Source organism: Thecamonas trahens (genome assembly GCF_000142905.1).
Source record: "Thecamonas trahens ATCC 50062 unplaced genomic scaffold supercont1.33, whole genome shotgun sequence".
In the NCBI taxonomy this organism is placed as follows: Eukaryota; order Apusomonadida; family Apusomonadidae; genus Thecamonas; species Thecamonas trahens.
In genome coordinates, this window is record NW_013657647.1 from 247,134 (window position 1) to 265,760 (window position 18,627).

Consider the following 18,627-nt stretch of genomic DNA (forward strand, 5'->3'; position numbering starts at 1 on the left):
TGCCCCCGGAGTGGCAGGAACATGCGCGGGGGATTGGGAGAAGGGGGAGATGGGTGGATGAGGGGGGAGGGAGGGGGGAGGGGAGTTTATGTGTGTGATCTTGGGGTTGATGGGGGGGAGGGGGAGGGGAGGGGGGAGAGAGGGAGAGGATGATGGTTGTTGTGGGTACGCTGCGGTGGTGGGCTTGTGGAATGATGATGATGAGAGACATGCTCTTGGTGTAGTGGATGTGGAAGGTGCGTGTCTGCACCCACGACATACCACCGCTCATGATCACGATGATGACGATCAGACCATGTGATGCTGCGATAAAGGCGGTGATGAGCCAGCACTCTCCCCTCCAGACTCGCCCCTCCCCGAGCCACACCACATCAAGCACCACTGCACTGCACCCACGACATACCACCCATGATCACGATGATGACGATCAGACCATGTGATGCTGCGATAAAGGCGGTGATGAGCCAGCATCTCCCCTCCAGATGCCCCTCCCCCCCAGCCACAGCCACATCAAGCACCACTGCACTGCACCCACGACATACCACCCATGATCACGATGATGACGATCAGACCATGTGATGCTGCGATAAAGGCGGTGATGAGCCAGCATCTCCCCTCCAGATGCCCCTCCCCCCCAGCCACAGCCACATCAAGCACCACTGCACTGCACCCACGACATACCACCCATGATCACGATGATGACGATCAGACCATGTGATGCTGCGATAAAGGCGGTGATGAGCCAGCATCTCCCCTCCAGATGCCCCTCCCCCCAGCCACAGCCACACCAAGCACCACTGCACTGCACACACACACACACACACACGCACACGCACCACCTCCATCCCCGGCCACAGCAACAGGCACAGCCACAATGGGCGGAGAATGGTGGGAGTCTTCTGCCGAGTACACCTTCACTGACAGAGTCATTCTTGTGTTCATGATCTGTATGTAGGGGGGGGAGGGGGGGGGGGGGAGGGGAGTGGCACGGGTCGGGCGGGAGGGACACAGGTTATGCGGTCGGGGATATGGAAGGTGACCTGGTGGGGGGTATAGAGAAAGAATGAGCTTGGGAAAAGTTGTCAAGGGGGTGAAGGGATATTGTTTATATGGAATGGGCTTGTGAGGTATGGGGAGGGTGCATGGGTTTTACCCATTGTAGCCCAGGTCTGGTGCCTGTCATGTCGCCCAAAGTGGAGCTGACTACTTGTTCTGTTGGGGGCGACGAGATCGGGGGTGCGGGGAGGTGCGCGGGGGAGGGTTACTCATCATCGATTGGGCATGGGGGCTGGGGTCGGGTATGGCATAGGTGCTGCGGTCATCTTTGAGTCGGTTCATCATATCATCGAGCATGTACGGTGTTAATGGCTGTGTGGTGGTGAGGGAGACGGAGATCGAGCCGGAGATCGAGACGGAGATTCGGAGATGGTGATGGTGTGAGGGAGATGGTGATGGTGTGAGGGAGATGGTCCCAGGGAGACGATCAGAGGCGAGCCGAGGAGGGAGGGGCGAGGGGGGGGGGGCAAGCTGCGCCTAACTGGCTGCGCTGCCACTCGTTTTGCAATGGCATCAACCACACTCACGCTCATGCTCACGCTCTCGCACACACGCAGCGCATCCTCAAAAAGGGCAAGAACTCGTTCTACGTCAAGCTATGGGCCCGCCTCAACTCGGAGTTTATGGTCCTCGGCTTTGTGGCCTTTGTGGTGTGGCTCATGGCGCGGACAGGCGTCATCTCGCGGGCGGTCTCCAAGTCATCGCCCGGCGATCTCGGCCCGTACAAGGGCGCTGATCTGCTGCACATCTTAGAGGACACTCATATGCGCCTCTTCCTCACCATGTGCTTGTACTTTATTGTCATGGTCGTCATTGTCGGCACCGCGGAGCGATACATGCGCGGCTGGGCCTTTGCCCAGGAGAACATCATCCTCCGTTCGTCGGAGTCGAACACTCACGTCTCGCACAAGGTTGCCGACGAGTTCAAGGCGGTGTGGGCCAAGTTCCAGACCCACCTCTTTGAGCACCGCGACGAGCTCGCCGCCGCAAATGATGGCTCACCCATCGCCACCGACAAGCTCGAGAACTTCAACATGGCCGCCTACCTCATCCGCTCGTTTGAGGAGATCCTTATCGAACTCGTCCACGTCAAGGTCTACACCTGGGCCGGCACCGCCGCCATTGCCCTCATCATCGGCCTCACCTCGGGCTTTTCGCCGCTCTCGGAGAACGGCGAGCTCATCAAGATCATCCTCATCCAGGCCGGCATCTTCACCATTATCCTCTGCCAGTGGGCCTTTGTCGTCTTCCTCTACCGCAAGACGGTCTCGCCCGGCCGCGCCTGGATCGACACTCCTTGGATCGTCCGCCTCGGTGCCTTCTCCATCGAGGTCATCATGACCCGCGTCCTCCAGATCGGCCTCTTCTACTGCTGCTACACTCTCGTGTACCTCTGCTCGGCCCCGACGATGAACAACAAGATGAAGAAGAACCTCATCGTCACCCTTCCCATCTTTCTTCTCGGCTACGTCACCACCTTTGTCGCCGTCATGTTCTGGGTAGTCCCTTTTCTCCTCGCCAAGTTCAACCTTGTCTTCCGCTGCCCACCCTTTATCGACCGCCACGAGCTCCACACCATCGTCAAGGTCATCAACCAGCACTACCACGTCGACTTTTTCCCGCGCCTCCACCCGCGGGCCGCCGAGCACGACGCCATGCACGCGAGCCACGCCAAGCACGCCGGCGACGTCACCATCTCGCGCTCACTCATCCGCAAGCTCCTTGTCTGCCTCGAAGTCGAGTCCTCAGTCTCCTACTCGGCCTCAGGCTACTCGGACGAGGACGAGGAGCGCCATGAGCTCGTGCGTCTTGCACACGCCGAGCTGGCCGCCGCAGACGCCGCAGCCCGCAACTCGGCTACCGCACGCGTCGTTCACCTCGGCTCGTCCGGCCTCTCCGACGGCTACGACTCGCCGTGAGGCTGCACAACCGCCCCGGCTTCGATGAGCTGAGCGCTCAGCTCGTCAGCCCGCCCAAACTGGTACCGGTCGCGGGCCCGCCGGAAGAACTTGGCGCAGTCGATGTGCGCCCGAAGTCGGCCCACAAGCAAGAACGTGCCGGCCATCTTGCGGTGGAGCGAATACGTCTCGTTGGGCGGCGGCGTGAGTCGGTACTTCAGCATGTCCGGCACCATCGAGTTGATCTCGCGGGTCATGACCTGGTTGTAAAAGTCGAACGCGCCCTGGATAGCGAAAGGCTCGCCGAGCCGCAGCACCGCCTCGGCCTGGATGTCCACCATCCGCTGCGTCTCATCGCCGGTGAGAAAGCCGAGCTCGCGCGAGTAGTGCACCACCCCCTCGCGATCACGCTCGGCAGACGCCGCCACCACACGCAGGTAGTCATCCACAAACGACCGCTTGAAGAACCGGCACGCGCCAAAGTCCACAAGCCCGATCTTGCCGCTCTCACGGTCGTAGAGAAAGTTGGCAAAGTTCGGGTCCGTCTGCATAAACGACCAGTCAAAGAGCTCGTGGAGGCAGAGGTCCAGCAGCCGCTCAGAAATCGAGTTGCGCACCTCCTGGCTCTCCGCCACCGTCGTCTCCAGCGGATCGCCAGGCAACCGCGTCGCGGTCAGGACCCGCGACGACGAGAGGCCCGGCACTACCTGAGGCACCACAAACCCGCCAGCGAGCGCTGGCGACGCCTCGAGAAACTCCGCGTAACGGGTCATCGCCTGCGCCTCTCGCACATAGTCGGTCTCCCACCCGAGCTCCCGCCGTGCAACGTCGATCGTGTTCTCCAGGAACAGACCCTTCGGCAGCAGGTTGCTCATCAGCAACAGCCGCGACAGATTCCACAGGTCTGAGTCAATCGAGTCGGCAATGCCCGGGTACTGCACCTTGATTACCACCTCGCGCCCATCCTTCAACTGAGCAGCGTGGACTTGCCCGATCGACGCCGCCGCCATCGGCTCCGGGTCAAACTCGGCAAGCTGCGCATCCCACCCAGACCCGAGCTCGCTCTGCAGCACCTCAGTCATCTGCTCACCAGGCATCAGGTCCGCGCCCTGCCGCACTCGCTCCAGTGCCCCAGCAATCTCAGGCGGCAGCAGCGCCTCGTCCTGGATCGACACCATTTGACCGAGCTTCAGTGCCGCACCACGCATCTTGCACAGCGCGTCGGCAATACGCTCCGCATTCGCCGCCGACAGCACCGACCCGCTCTTTTCCTCGCTCCCGCCGCCAAACCACGACCCAACTTTGTCCGCCATCACTGACGCGCCCACGCTCGCCGTCAGCGAGCCAAACTGCCACATCCGTCCGATCTTGGACGACGGCACCCGAGTCTCCCTTGACCGCGACGTGTACCGCTTCCGCTCCGCCGGCGCAACGTCCACCGCAGACGACTTTGCATCGGTCGATGCAGCGGCTGATGCAGTTTTGTCTGCGCCATCAGCCGATGATGCCGCACCAGTAAAGGACGTCGTCGGCAAGGAGGCGGAGGATGAAGAGGAGGGGGTCGCGGTCGAGGCGATTGAGGTCGATGTGGTCGGTGGCGACGATGCGGACGATGCGGTCGATGGCGACGATGCGGTCGATGGCGACGATGCAGACGACGCGGTGGATGGCGACAATGCGGTCGATGCGGTTGATGGCGACGATGCGGAGTGATCATGGACATCAAGCGGGTTCTCTGTAGGATGGTAGGCAAGGACATGTCCCTGAGTCTCGCAGGTAGCATGGGTAACCCGACCGGAACCTCCAGCAATGGCATCTGCAGCACGGCGAGCTACTGATACAGATGCTGTGGCAATGGATGTGCCGAGTGCCTTGGATGCGGCTGACGCGGCAGAGAGTGAGGCACTGGCTTGAGCAACTCCCGGCTTGCTTGCCGCACAAGCAATCATCTGTGCTCCACGTGCAACTCGTAGCACGTCAAGCATGCGGTTGGCCCCAGACATGACTGAGACACTGGTCTGAGTGAAGTGCTGCTCGTCGTTGGCGGTGGCGGTGCCTGGCGGTGGCTGAGTGTGGCCGGAGGGGGTGACAGGGGCGGACGGGCGACGGGCGACGGGCGGTGGATGACGAAAGCCCGGGGTGGCGGTCAGGTCATCTGGAGCAGATCGGATGGATGGATGGATGGATCGGGCGGATCGGGCTGGTTTGGTCAAGACTGATGTGGGTGGGGGGAGGGGGGGGGAGGGGGGGGGGCGGTGGCTGAGTGTGGCCGGAGGGGGTGGCAGGGGCGGACGGGCAACGGGCGACAGGCGGTGGATGACGAAAGCCCGGGGTGGCGGTCAGCTGGGGCAGATCAGGGGGAGGAGGGATGTATGAGGTATGTAGATAGTGTTATTCCGGCAAGATTGTCGCTACTCTGACTGCTGCTGCTGCTGCTGCTGCTCAAGATCGAGCGGCTCGGGATGGGCTGCCTTTGATGCCTTGTTTGCGTTCTCCTCGGTGATGCGGATGTAGGCGTAGAGGAGCGAGCCACCGAGGACGAGGGCGACACCCATGACAGCACCAGCGGTCATGTCGTTGCCCCAGAGGACAAAGGCGAGCATTGTCTGAGCGCACGCCTTGGCGGTACCGGACACGTTGTGGGTGAGCGGCGTGGTGGCCTTGATCTGCATAACGACGACAATGCCGATGGAGAAGCCGAGCACGCCCGAGAGCACCATCCCGAACCAGAAGGTGAGCGAGAAGAGGGTCTGCATGTGCTCGGCGAGGACGGCAAACTCACCCGAGAACCACATGCAAGGGATGAAGATGAGCGAAGCGTTGACGTTGTTGTAGAAGGCGAGGACCCACTTGTCCTCGCCGACGTGCGGGAGCACCTTCTTGGTGTAGATCGAGTTGAGGCAGACAAAGACCGATGAGATGACGCCGAAGACTGTGCCGATGAGCGAAAAGTTGACCTCGCCCTCGGACCCGATGTAAAAGCCCATAATGACAAGCACCAGTGCCGACATCGTCTTGGGCGAGGTCTTGGACCCGAGGAGGAGATAGGAGAGAACCACGTTGAAGCAGATGGTCAGCGACCGCGCCACGTTGTAGAACGAGACCTCGACATACATCAGGCACATGTTGTTGAAAGTGATCATTCCCACAAAGATAAGCGACAGTGGCAGGACCTGTCCACCATACCGTGTGCAATTCAGCAAATGAGAGGCCAGCCAAGCAGCGCACGACAGGCCAGCCACCAGCACAAGCCAACCATCAGGCGATACGCCAGCCAACCATCAAGCGATACGCAAGCCAACCATCAGGCGATACGCAAGCCAACCATCAAGCGATACGCAAGCCAACCATCAAGCGATACGCAAGCCAACCATCAAGCGATACGCAAGCCAACCATCAAGCGATACGCAAGCCAACCATCAAGCGATACGCAAGCCAACCATCAAGCGATACGCAAGCCAACCATCAAGCGATACGCAAGCCAACCATCAGGCGATACGCAAGCCAACCATCAGGCGATACGCAAGCCAACCATCAACGTGCGCGCGACAGGCAGAGTGCGATAAACGGGCGGCAGGAACAAACCAACGAGCCAGTCGATAGAAAAGACGGATACACCCCAAATCCACCATACACCATCATGAGTACATACACCATCCGTGCATATAATTTTTCCAAGGACAACATGTGTTCTGCGCTGTATAGAGGTGGCTATATGCGCAGTAGGGGGGGGAGGTTGGCGGGCAACGGGGGGGATGGACGGCGGCATCCACGGCGAGGCGAGTGACACGTGTTGGGAGGGGGTATGGAGAAAGGGAGAGAAAGAGAGAGGGGGGAGGAAGGGGAAGAATGATGAATGAAATCTTACCTTTGTGGCGATTGAAGGGTTGTAGACTTGCTCAGGGAACTGACCAGGAGGAAGGAGGGAGGCTGGGCGTGAGAATCGGCCGCCAAGGTAACAGAGGACGGCGGTGAAGAGGCATTGGAACCAGGTGATGAAGAGAGGGGCAGGGATGGAGAGTCCCTTGGAGGTCATGACGACCTTGTTGACAAACACAAGGGAGATCGAGACTACCCAATAAAGGGCAACTACCCATGCAACTCGCTTTTGAGACGCATTGAGCTCCATAATCTCTCTCTGATCGATGGTGGTAGAGTCAAGTACCGCTCAGTCTCGGCACGGCTCAACTGTCGTTGCCTATCGCCCGTCCGCCCGTCCGCCCGTCCGCCCGCCCGCCCGCCCGCCCCGCCCGTCCGCTCCTCCGCTCGCCCCTCGGCCACAACATCGATGGCGACTTGCTCTCACATCACAATACCATCCATCTTTTCACATGATCACCTCCTCGATCAGATCGCCGGCTGTGTCGAGTCCAACACTCGATCCCCAACATGTCCATCCCAAACACCGTCATGAACTCGCTTGAGAGAAAGAGAGGGGAAAATCGAGTTTTGCTTGGCCGACGAGCTGGCCGGGGAGCCACACACACACCACAGCCACGACCACCACGGCCAACCACGACCACGGCCACAGCCTCAGCCACCTCTCCCCACCCACATACACACACATACCCATATCCCTACACCCACACACCCATACACACACCATGGTATGTCCCCTCCCTTCCCCCTCCCCCTTCCTCCCTCTGCTTACCTTACCGCCCTGGCCAGCTGCGGCCACCGCCACCTTTGATCACGATCGCGATCACGATCACCACCATGATCACCGCCACGATCACCACCACCCTCTGCTCCCCCCCCCTCCCGCTTCCCGGCTACACATCACAAAACCACACAAAACCACACAAAACCACACAAATAATTCACAAGCTCCTCCCCCTCCGCAGTACAAACTGCATAAGCGTGTCGAGGCTGCGCATGACGACGCAGTGTGGAGTGCGTGCTGGACGGCCAAGGGCAAGATCGTGACCGGCTCTGTGGACAACACGGTCAAGGTGTGGGATGCGGAGAACATGGTGGCGGAGCATGAGCTGACGGGCCATGACTTGGGCGTCATTGATGTGGCAGTCAATGGAGCTGGCGACTTGGCGGCATCGACCTCGTTTGACTCGACCATCAAGATTTGGAACTTGGAGAACGGAACGTGCACGTCGACCATTGCAACAAGCGCCGCAGAGTCTTGGGCCATCGCTTTCTCTCCCTCGGCTCGCCATCTGGCTACCACGACCCATGCTGGCAACGTGGCCCTGTACTCAGTCGACTCGGGAAGCCTCGAGACGACCTTTGAGTCATCGGCCAAGAAGTTTGGCCTCTCCGTCGCCTACACCGAGGACGGCGAGACGCTGGCCATGTCGGCCATGGACGGCTCCATCACTGTCTTTGACGTCGCCACCGGCGCCATCAAGGCCTCGTTCACCGCCCATGCCAAGCCGGTCCGCTCCCTCTCCTTCTCGCCCTCGGGCTTCCTCATGGCCGCCTCGGACGACATGCACGTCTCGGCCCTCTCGGTCGACAACAACGAGGTCATCTACTCCATCGTTGCCCACTCGTCGTGGGTCCTCGACGTCACCGCCACCGCAGATGGTGCACACTTTGCCACCTCCTCCTCCGACAAGGAGGTCAAGATCTGGGACGTCATGGGCAACCCCGCGCCTGTCCACGTCTTCCACGGCCACACCGACCAGGTCTGGTCCGTCGCCTACGACGTCACCGGCTCCAAGCTCGTCTCTGCCGGCGACGACGCCGCCATCCAGGTCTACGACTGCCCCACGTAAATTTACCGCGCAGGCGCCTGTGCCTCGGCGACTCACGCCTCGTGGCTCGCCTTGACCGTCCGCAGATACCAGCCCCGCAGCGAGTACTGCGACCAAGCGAGGAGCTGGAGGCTCCCAGCAAGCGCCGGCACAAGCACCACGAGCTTGCCGATCAGACTCTGCAGCTCGCCCGATGCCTCGCTGTACGTCGCCTGCCGCGCGTCCGCGTCGCCGTCGCTGGCAAAAAACGACGATGCCGCACTCCCGTCGGCAGCCGGCGACGCAAACGACGAGCTCGCAGAGAGAAAGTACCACCCGAGCGCCGGCGCCAACGACTGAGCCGGCTTGGTCACAAACGCGTTGGTGCCAAAGATAAGCGCCGAGAGCGGCGTCGCCCGCTTGGCCACCGCCGCCTCCTCATCAACCACGTCGGCGAGAGCCACGTTCATCAGCCGGCACGTGCCCTCGGTGACAAGCCGATTGAGGACGACAAAGCTTCCGAGGCACACCGCAGCCGTCGTCGTCCCGCCCAGAGCAGGTAGGGCCACCGCGAGCCATGCCGCCACGCCCAGACCGACTCGGGCCCGAAAGAGCGCGCGGATGACCAGATACGCACCGTGCCGGGCCACTAGCGCGCCCGAGACAATGGTAAAGACGTGCGGAAGAACGTACGACGCCGTGACAAGCATCGCACGCGCGGATGCACTCACCACAGACCCGAGATAAAAGTCGAGGAAGAGCCGGAAGAACGTGTTGTTGAACGAGCACACCAGGATCTGCAGAAAGTTGACGGCGGTGAACCAGACAAAGTTGGGCAGGCACGCCAGCGCCGCCAGCACACGCATCAGCGACAGCGGCCGCTGCTGAGACTCGCCCTCCTTTTTCTCCATCATTAGCTTGTCCGACTCTGACTCGCGCTGCTTCCGTGCCCGCATCTCCCGCATCCGCCGCTCGTGTGGCTGCAGCAGCCAGGCTCCGCCGCCGATGGCCAACGTCGAGACGACGGCAAAGACCACAGCGAGCTTCTGAAAGGCGGCAAAGCGCGGCCCATCCGTTGGTGACCAGAGCAAGTAGGCGCCAAAGGCCGGGAGCGAGGCCAAGACTGATGCCAGCGCGTTGGCCGACACGGCCTTGCCGCGAACCGAGGGACGAGCAGCGAGCTCTGTCATGAGCGCGTTGTGCAAGAGGACAACCAGAGTAAAGACACCATCGTAGGCACAAAGAGCAAGGCCGTAGTGCACGCCGATCCAGTTCGGCGAGTCTGGCTCTGGCAAGAGCGCCAACAGAGGCGATGGGGCGAGGGCGAGTGACCAAGACTCTACGACGATGCACGGCCATTTGAACCAGAACAAGAGCCAAGCAAGAGACAGCAGTGGGGCTATGACCATTAAGCACGTTGATCGAAGACGATGCTTGAGAAGCCAGCCATCGAGGAGCCAGCCAAAGGCCAGATCGTTGACCGAATTCCAGAGAGCAAAGACAGCCAGCGCCGAAGCAAATGGGCCAAAGGCCAATCGGTGGACGGCGACAAAGGTATCGACGGCAAAGACGAGAAACGTGTTGTGCACGAGGACCATGCCAAAGCCCACAACGGCATACAGCTGAGCGACTCCAACAACCATCTAGAGTTACACCCCCACCCTCCCCGCGACTCCCTGCTCTCCTTCGAGTCGACCTTTGCCCTGTCGGCCGCAGTGAGTTGAGTGGGTGCTGCCCCCCCCCCAGGGTGGCTCGGACTGACCGCCCGCATGCCCGACCAGGCCACCTTACCACCTGGCCGATCACCTGACCGATCACTCCACCCGACCACCTGGCTGACCACTCCACCCGATCACCTGACCGATCACCTGACCGACTACTCCACCCGATCACCTGGCCGACCACTCCACCCGATCACCTGACCGCCCACTCCACCCGATCACCTGACCGACCACTCCACCCGATCACCTGGCCGACCACTCCACCCGATCACCTGACCGATCACCTGACCGACCACTCCACCCGATCACCTGACCGACCACCTGACCGACCACTCCACCCGATCACCTGGCCGACCACCTGACCGACCACTCCACCCGATCACCTGGCCGACCACTCCACCCGATCACCTGGCCGACCACTCCACCCGATCACCTGACCGACCACCTGACCGACCACTCCACCCGATCACCTGGCCGACCACCTGACCGACCACTCCACCCGATCACCTGGCCGACCACTCCACCCGATCACCTGGCCGACCACTCCACCCGATCACCTGGCCGATCACCTGACCGACCACTCCACCAGATACTTTACCCCCCTCGCCGCTCTCGTCAAGGCCGATCCCGTCAAGGCCGATCCCGCACAGCTCGCGCGGCTTGCTGCCCTCGGCATGGATCTCCCAAACTCGTCCGATGGCTCCAGCTAGACTCAACCAGTGGGTAGAGACTCTGATCGTGGAGAAGCATGGCCCCGGCGAATCGGAATAATGCCCGCTTGGCGGCGAAACGCAGGAGCGCGTGACCTTGATGAATGCACAGAAGTTTGAAGGAGAACACCAGCAGCTTCTCTCTCACGACCTTTTCCGTCATGAAGACCTTTATCTTCCTTGCTGTTCTCGCTCTCTGCGCCAGCGCTGTCCTTGCCAACACCTGCGGCGGTAACTGCCCGTCCAACGACTGCACCAACTGTCTTTGCGGTACGCTAGCTGCTCTCCTTCATCCTCCACACCTCCTTCTTCCCTGCCTCCGCCTGCCCGCCTCAAAAGGCTAGTCACTAAGTCACACTCACTCACTCCCTCCTCCCCCCTCCCCATACACACGCTACTACCCACCACAGGAACCTCCTCCTCCTATGTCTCCATCTCCGAGTGGTGTGCCAAGTTCTCCGGCTGGGACCAGTCCCGTACGTTACCTTTTCCTCCTCCTCCCCCCTCCCTCCCTTGCCTGCTTGCCTGCCTGTCCTCGCTGCTGCACGCCCTCGCCGGGTTGCAACCGAACGACGTGGCACCGATGAATTTTTGGGTGTGCGCCCGCGTGCGTACTTGCGTGCGTGCGTTGAACGCCGTGAAGCTTTTATTTGTTGGCGCTCGTGTGGCAAAGCTGTCTCTCTGTGCTAGGCATGGTAGTGCATGGTGTACATGGCAGAGAGATGGAGCTGGCCGTGTGATACGGGGTGGGTGATGTTGCAGGGTGGATCTGTTAGGGTGGTTTTTTTTTCCATAAGTCGTTATGCGTGGAGAGGTTGCTTTGTGCGGTGTGTCGGGTATGGAGGCATGAACGGGACTGCTTGGGAAGCCGGTACCACAGATAGTGTGCCTAGAGTGGGCTAGGGTACTTGGTGGGTGAGGTGGGGGTAGGTGTGTGGAGGGAGGGGGGGGGAGGGAGGGAGATCGAGTTGGTAGAGGGTGACTTTTTTCCGGGACCCGCAAACACACCACTCACAATGAGCTACCACAACAGAGTGCCAGTGCATTGTTCATCACGAGTCGTCGGGCAACGCCCACGCGCAGAACGTAAGTCATGATGTGGGTGTGGTGGATGGTGCATCTCTTTCTTTGTGCGAACGCCGTGACTCACGTGGCATGAGTAACCAATCCATGCATGGGCCGATGAACAACAGCACAACACCAACGGATCGAACGACATTGGTGTCTGGCAGATCAACTCGGTCAACTGGGGCTCATGCTCCAAGGGCCGCCCGCCGTGCGACGCCAGCTCCAACCTCGCGTGCGCCATCCAGGTGTGGAAGTGGGGTGGCAAGTCGTTCCGTCTCTGGTCTACCTGCTCTGAGTGCGGCGCCTGCTAATCACCCGGCCGCGTGTGACCAGCGACAGCAGATCGCCGAGCTCAAAGTGGCGCTTGCTCCGTCGAATACACACTGTTATTTTGTGCAAAAGACGAGGAGAGGGTCATTGTGCACCATTATCCCCAAGCCCCATACCATACATGCGCATCACGCGCTTCCCCGCTGTCCTTGAGCCCATCCTCGAGTCTGATCACGCTGCACAAGAGACTGTGGCAAGGCAGCCACACACACACACACACACACACACACCACACTCTCAAGCATCACATCGATCGGATCGCAGGCCACCCCATACCAGGAATAGCGGGCCACCCCATACCAGGAATACCAAGCATGCAATTATTTCACGTGGTGACAGCGTGAAAGACAAACGAAAAGCGGCTCGACATCGGCTTCAGCTAACCGCACTTGACTCTGGCCATACTATCAAGGAGAGGAGAACATGGCCAAGAATACCAAAGCTCAAAGGAGAGAGGACACGGATAGCTACGACTCTACCTCGTCAGTCTCGTCAGAAGCAGCGGCAACGACGAGAAAGAATGCTCAACGCAAGACGGGAATGCTCAACGCAAGACGGGCAAGTCGGGGGAGGACAAGGGGGGCGATGGCGCGGGGACAGTCAAGACCAAGTCCGTCTCGATGATGGTGATCAAGAGCAAGGGCAAGGGCAAGGCGGCCAAGGACTCGCCGTTCCAGCTCATCGCGGCCAACAGGGCAGAGAAGGATCGGACAGGGAAGAAGATGTCAGTGTGGCGAAGTCGAGCTTGAGCTCGAGCTCGGAATCATCAGCCAAGACGTCGTCTGGTGAATCTTCGTCGTCATCGGCGTTGGAACAGTCGACGGGAAGCTCATACACGTTTGCCACAGCGGACGAGGTGTCCGAGACCGGCGCGTACTCGGCCATACTGCGCGAGATGGAAGGCGGTGGCAGAGCATCGTACGTGAGCTCGAGTGATGCCGATGATCAGCAGGTCATCTACGAGCTCTGCCCGCCACTCCCGTTCACCACAAATTGGATCTCGGAGCGAATCCGCCCGTATGATCCGCCCGTCGCACCTGGGTGGACCGACAAAGGATACCACTCGGACATTCGCTGCTGGGGCTGGCCGCTGTTTGGATGTGGCGTGAAGCCACGCGCGTGCTGCGCCATTGGCGTCATGCCCATCGCACTTGTCTTTGGCCTTGGCGCCATCACCTTCTCCTGGGGCATCGGCATCGGCCAAGTCTCCTTCGGCCTCTTCCTCGCCGCCGGCCAAGGCACCACCGCTCCCCTTGGCATCTGCTTTGGCCAGCTCGCTATCGGCTTCGTCGCCGCTCTCGGCCAGCTTGCCATGGGCATCTTTGCAGGTGGTATGGTCGCCATCGGCAGATACGACTTCCTAGAGCTGCTTACCAATGGCCGCGTCGTCGAGATTACACCTGGTGCATAATCGGAAATGAACACTCGAGAAACTGTGATCACTAAATTGAGCTCAGAGCCCACGATCCGTCTCCCCCTCCCCCCCCACACCTAACCACACTAACGCATTGACTCATTGCATGCCGTCGTTTGTTACACGTTACATGATAATCTGTAACCAATCATGAGTGTATGTGGGCGGTGTGGAAGGTTAAAGGAGGCAGAGACTGAGATTTGTCGCTTCAAAAAGAGTATCGCTTTCTTGATTTTAAACTGCAACCCTTGAACAGCCCCGGGCGGCACATCTAGGCATTGTCGGACATGAGCAACACAACATAGGCATGTATCCAAGATGTGTGATGAGATTGGTGTCATTCACTGTCTATGTACGCTGTGTCTGAACTCTACCTCGATGGGGCTTTCACCCCACGAGCGCCTTTTTTTTCGACAGCCAACCCGTAGCCTAGCCCTTTGCTGTCTCCCTTCACCTTTGCACCATTACACGACGACAAGCACCACGTACCTCAATCTCCACTCTACCACCAACACACTCACCAAACTTCAAGTATCCTCTTGTACTACTGGGTCAGAGATAGCGGTGTGCAGGCGGCGGTCGCCTCAGCGGATGGCAAGAAAATATTTCAATGACCAAAACCTTTCCGCAAAAAAAGGGCGCCACGCAGTCACGCCAGTCACGCACCGCAGCAGACGGAGAGACGGAGACGACGAGAGGGGGGAAGGACCTGGCGGGCTAAGTGGCAACCACTGCACGCGTGTGGACCCCCCCTCCCCTCTCTCTTCCCCATCTCACCTATGCATATGCCCATGCCTATGCCCATGCTCGGAGTGGCAGTCGTCTTGGCTGTGGTCGGCCTGGTGGTGGTGGTGGCCGGCGACAGGGCGACTTGCTCGCCGACAGGCTCCGCTGCTGCTCCTGTTACATCATCATCACCGTCACCGTCATTGTCACTGATATCGCCATTATCATCGTCATCATCAGCATCAGCATCAGCATCATCATCGTCGACCCCAACAACAACAACAACAACAACACCATCATCATCATCATCATCGTCATCGTCGTCATCATCATCAGCATCATCAGCATCGTCCCCTTTGCATGCGTTGTTGCCGTCGTCGTCGTTGTCGTTGGATAATTGGCTCCGCGTCTCGGGCTCGGCTGGCAACCAGCCGGTGGCCAAGCTCGCGCCGCTCTCGCAGATCAAACCGCGGATCAAGTGGCTGCACGATGCACCGCTGCGGCCGATCCCGCCGCCGCCTCCTTTGCCTTTGTCGCCGCCGCCGCCGTCTTTGCCCGCGCCACCACCACCACCTACTACTTCGCCGCCACCTCCACTGCCTAAGCTTGCCGCTGTCTCGGACGTATCGGGTCGGCTGGGCGGCAAGGCGGACAAGGACTACTTTCTGGGCGCGGTGGTGATGGACGTCAGGGCGGCAGAGATGGAGGCACTGGCCACGCTGGCGCTGGTGGTCCGGGTCACTCCACAGAGCCACAAGCACAAGGTACCGACGCATCCTGTCCTCGATGCGCTCGACGTCTCGCCGGCTGGCAATGGCACGTTACTGTGGTCGGTCAACATCACGTCGGCGCCGGTGACTTGGTCGGTCGAGGCCTCGACGCCGTCGCTCGTCCTTCCACCAGCCGGCAACTTTTCGGCCGTGCCGGCTATGGCCCTGGTCAAGACCATTAGCTTTGCCGACAACAACCAGCACAACGCGTCGGTGGCAATCTCTGGCTTTGACGCCGCCACGGGCGCCTCGCTGCTGACTGTCACCTTGCCGGGCGCCTCGGTCCTGGCCGGCGATGTGGTGGTCGACCAGGCACGCCGCATGGGCTACACTCTGAGCGTGGAAGGGATGCGAGCGAGTCTGGTTGTCATTGATCTCGACGCCGCCGTTGCTGGTGCCAGCGACGCGGTCTCGAGCCTGCGTCTCCCGCACGACGCGGCGGTGTGGAATGCTGTGGCTCTGTCAGCCGACGGCGCGACGGCAGTCGTCACCTCGGACGCCGGGTACGTCTACGGCATCAAGCTTGGCGGCCCGCAGAGGATGACGCTGGTGTGGACGCACACGGCGGCCGGGACAGCCTTCTCGGTCCCGGGCGTGTCGGACGAACTGGTGTTTGTTGCGGGCGACGACGCGGTCCTTCGGGTGGCCAACGTGACCGACGGCGTGCTGGTCTTCAACGCCTCGGCAAGCGCGACGCTCTTTGACCATGCAGTGGCCCACTCGGGCGGCCTGCGGATGCTGTACTTTGGCGATGCCGAGGGCAACGTGATGGCACTGCATGCGGCTGGGGCACGGGCCGGGGCAGTCGCGTGGACCGCAAACCTCAACGCCGACGTCCTCGCGCTCTCCATCGCCGAGAGCGACTCTGTGGTGGTGGTGACCACCGCCGGCGAGCTGGCGGTCGGCCTCGAAGCAGACAGCGGACAGTTTTTGTGGCAGATCACGCTCGGCGCTGCGTCATCGGTCCCGCCCATCCCAGTCGCCGACGGCATGCTGTTTGTCACCGAGCACACGGTCGAGGCGTATAGTGTCGGCTTTGCGCCGCCCATCTTTGTCCGGCCGCACCACTCGCGCTCGCTCTCTGCCTGGATCATTGCAGTCATTGTGGTGTGGGCGGTTGTTGTCGTCGCCCTTACTCTCTCACTCTACGCCGTCTTCCGCCTCCGCGCCCGCCACAGGGCGTACGTGGCTGAGCGCTCGCGGCTCAACTCGGACCACCTTCCGCATCGCCGCCCGCTGACCGAGGCGAGGCCGCTGCTGGCCACGCCGTGAGCAACAGGCGAGTGCCGGCGCGTGTGTTTACGACGACGGTTGCAGCTGCGAGACAGCGTACGCCGCCGAGGCCAGCCAGCGGGCGGCGACGGCGGCGGTGCCGGCGGCCGGACAGAAGCCTGCGGTGTGGGCCGGCGCCGCCGAGGCGACGGCGTCGGCCGAGGCGGCGCAACCATAGCGGGCAAAGGCGACGGGCACGCGCTCGCCGTAGCAGCCAAAGTCCTCGGCGCCCATGTTGACGTAGCCCATGGATGGGGTGACGGCATCGAGCCACGGGGCGGCAGCAAGCACATCGCGGATGGCGCTTGCCAGGCGGGCGCAATTGACGACCGGTGGCGTGCCGGGCTCGTCCCAGGTGACCACGGCGGTCGCGCCGAACGAGGCAGCGACGCCCGTGGCGATGGCGTCAACGGCAGTGCGAGCGTGGGCACGGGCGTCGGGCGCACGTGTCCGCAGCGTGCCTGCCAGCTCGGCGGTGCCGGCAATGATGTTGCCCTTGGTGCCGGCGTGGAAGGAGCCGACGGTGACGACAACTGGCGACGCCGGGTCGATGACCCGCGACGCGATGGTCTGCAGGGCGGTGACGACGTGCGCACCGACGACAACGGTGTCGAGCGCCTCGTGCGGGCGGGCGCCATGCCCGCCAGCGCCCTCGATAGTGATGGCGAACGCGTCCGACGACGCGTTGACCGCGCCATCCTGCATGACCACCGTCCCTACGGGGTAGTGATAGTCGACGTGCCCACCGACGACGTAGCTCACGCCGTCAAGCGCGCCGCCGTCGATGAGCTCGAGCGAGCCGTATCCAGCCTCCTCACTCGGTTGGAAGAGGAGTACGGCATCAAACGGAAGCCCACTGCCCACCGCCGCCGCCCGCAGCAGCGCCGCCACGCCCACCAGAGCCGCGGTGTGCACATCGTGGCCACACGCATGCATGACGCCGTCCACCTGCGAGCTAAACGCCAAGCCTGTAGCCTCAGTAATGGGCAAAGCGTCCATATCGCCGCGGATTCCGACTCGCACTCGGCCAGCGCTTTGCTCTCCCTCTCCACCTTGTTGACCATGAGGACAGTCCTCGCCGTCGCTGTCGCCGTCGCCGTTGCCGTCGCCGTTCCCGCTGATCTCCACCACCACGCCATGGCCGCCACCGACCTCTGTGCGGATTTCATCGGATGCAAAGCCCAGCATGTGCAGCACATCAACAACGCTTCCAGCCGTCTTCTCCTCGCAGCCTGAGAGCTCGGGATGGGCATGGAGGTGCCGGCGGAAGGCCTCGATGAGCGCTGCCAGAGCCGAATTGGCGTCTGTTGAGTCAATAGCCACGCCGCCCGCGTCGGAGGAGAAGGCCACGACATGGCTCTTCCCGCTCGCATCCATCCATCGCTCTACAGCCGTCACAACACTCGTCCAGGTACTCTCTCTGCTCATGGCTCTCTTCTGCTCCGACGACTGGCTCCCCGGGACACGTCTTGGTCGAGTTGAGTCTGACGCTGTCCCTCCGCCGCTCACCGGCGATGAGCTGGCGGCACGCCACAGCACCGTCAGCGAGGATGTTGTCACTGCCACGATGATGATGATGGGGGGGGGGAGGGAGTATGACCCAGAGTCACCCATATCATTATCATGATCATGATCATCCCCCCACCACCCACCACTGAGTTCATCATGATGATGGTCACCCCTCCCATCACCCCCATCACCCCCATCACCCCCATCACCCCCATCACCCCCATCATCCCCCATCATCCCCATCACCCCCATCACCCCATCACCCCATCACCCCCATCATCTCTACCATCCTTCATAACCACCACTATTCGCCACAATATCAAAACAATGATCATCACCATGTCCGCCAGCCCGTCCCGCCCTCCAGCCCGTCCCGCCCGCCGCCTCGTCCCGCCCGCCGGCTTGTCACACCAGCCGGCTTGTCACACCAGCTGGTCCCACCCCCCCCCCCCCCCCCCCCCCT

At 61.3% G+C, this 18,627-nt stretch overlaps 8 protein-coding genes across 8 annotated transcripts; 4 read left to right on the top strand and 4 right to left on the bottom strand.

Annotated features, from left to right (window-relative positions):
- The first annotated feature begins 805 nt into the window (after positions 1-805).
- On the top strand, positions 806-3,251 carry AMSG_06527 (uncharacterized protein). The gene is made up of 3 exons (XM_013900924.1): positions 806-947; positions 1,310-1,353; positions 1,614-3,251. The coding sequence occupies exons 1-3, from the start codon at positions 875-877 to the stop codon at positions 2,973-2,975; spliced, it is 1,479 nt and encodes a 492-aa protein (XP_013756378.1). The 5' UTR covers positions 806-874; the 3' UTR covers positions 2,976-3,251.
- AMSG_06528 (ubiquinone biosynthesis protein) lies at positions 3,013-4,972 on the bottom strand (the record flags this gene model as incomplete). Its single annotated transcript, XM_013900925.1, has 2 exons — positions 3,066-4,972; positions 3,013-3,034 (listed from the first exon to the last, which is right to left on the bottom strand). Exons 1-2 carry the CDS (start codon positions 4,955-4,957, stop codon positions 3,013-3,015), a joined length of 1,914 nt encoding a protein of 637 aa, XP_013756379.1. The 5' UTR covers positions 4,958-4,972.
- Positions 4,973-5,365: 393 nt separating this feature from the next.
- AMSG_06529 (GDP-fucose transporter) lies at positions 5,366-6,079 on the bottom strand (the record flags this gene model as incomplete). Its single annotated transcript, XM_013900926.1, has 1 exon — positions 5,366-6,079. One exon carries the CDS (start codon positions 6,077-6,079, stop codon positions 5,366-5,368), a length of 714 nt encoding a protein of 237 aa, XP_013756380.1.
- Positions 6,080-7,497: 1,418 nt separating this feature from the next.
- AMSG_06530 (WD repeat-containing protein 61) lies at positions 7,498-8,701 on the top strand. The gene is made up of 2 exons (XM_013900927.1): positions 7,498-7,561; positions 7,799-8,701. The coding sequence occupies exons 1-2, from the start codon at positions 7,559-7,561 to the stop codon at positions 8,684-8,686; spliced, it is 891 nt and encodes a 296-aa protein (XP_013756381.1). The 5' UTR covers positions 7,498-7,558; the 3' UTR covers positions 8,687-8,701.
- Positions 8,674-10,287, bottom strand: AMSG_06531 (transmembrane protein 180; the record flags this gene model as incomplete). The annotated part of the gene is made up of 2 exons (XM_013900928.1): positions 8,674-9,932; positions 10,074-10,287. The coding sequence occupies 2 exons, from the start codon at positions 10,285-10,287 to the stop codon at positions 8,719-8,721; spliced, it is 1,428 nt and encodes a 475-aa protein (XP_013756382.1). The 3' UTR covers positions 8,674-8,718.
- A 604-nt stretch (positions 10,288-10,891) lies between these two features.
- Positions 10,892-12,546, top strand: AMSG_11986 (uncharacterized protein). Its single transcript, XM_013900983.1, has 4 exons — positions 10,892-11,345; positions 11,486-11,551; positions 12,109-12,161; positions 12,269-12,546. Exons 1-4 carry the CDS (start codon positions 11,180-11,182, stop codon positions 12,452-12,454), a joined length of 471 nt encoding a protein of 156 aa, XP_013756437.1. The 5' UTR covers positions 10,892-11,179; the 3' UTR covers positions 12,455-12,546.
- Positions 12,547-14,678: 2,132 nt separating this feature from the next.
- Positions 14,679-16,655, top strand: AMSG_06533 (uncharacterized protein; the record flags this gene model as incomplete). Its single annotated transcript, XM_013900929.1, has 2 exons — positions 14,679-14,789; positions 15,045-16,655. The coding sequence occupies 2 exons, from the start codon at positions 14,679-14,681 to the stop codon at positions 16,653-16,655; spliced, it is 1,722 nt and encodes a 573-aa protein (XP_013756383.1).
- Positions 16,656-16,682: 27 nt separating this feature from the next.
- AMSG_06534 (amidohydrolase) lies at positions 16,683-18,127 on the bottom strand (the record flags this gene model as incomplete). Its single annotated transcript, XM_013900930.1, has 2 exons — positions 17,726-18,127; positions 16,683-17,671 (listed from the first exon to the last, which is right to left on the bottom strand). The coding sequence occupies exons 1-2, from the start codon at positions 18,081-18,083 to the stop codon at positions 16,683-16,685; spliced, it is 1,347 nt and encodes a 448-aa protein (XP_013756384.1). The 5' UTR covers positions 18,084-18,127.
- Between the last annotated feature and the right edge of the window lie 500 nt (positions 18,128-18,627).

Excerpts from the sequence above, each read along its gene's own strand:
- AMSG_06527 (XM_013900924.1), top strand. The coding sequence starts at position 875 with ATGGGCGGAGAATGGTGGGAGTCTTCTGCCGAGTACACCTTCACTGAC. Across the intron at positions 948-1,309 it reads CATTCTTGTGTTCATGATCT|GTGCTGCGGTCATCTTTGAG; the intron begins GTATGTAGGGGG and ends GGTATGGCATAG. Across the intron at positions 1,354-1,613 it reads TTCATCATATCATCGAGCAT|CGCATCCTCAAAAAGGGCAA; the intron begins GTACGGTGTTAA and ends GCACACACGCAG.
- AMSG_11986 (XM_013900983.1), top strand. The coding sequence starts at position 11,180 with ATGCACAGAAGTTTGAAGGAGAACACCAGCAGCTTCTCTCTCACGACC. Across the intron at positions 11,346-11,485 it reads CTGCACCAACTGTCTTTGCG|GAACCTCCTCCTCCTATGTC; the intron begins GTACGCTAGCTG and ends TACCCACCACAG. Across the intron at positions 12,162-12,268 it reads GCAACGCCCACGCGCAGAAC|CACAACACCAACGGATCGAA; the intron begins GTAAGTCATGAT and ends GATGAACAACAG.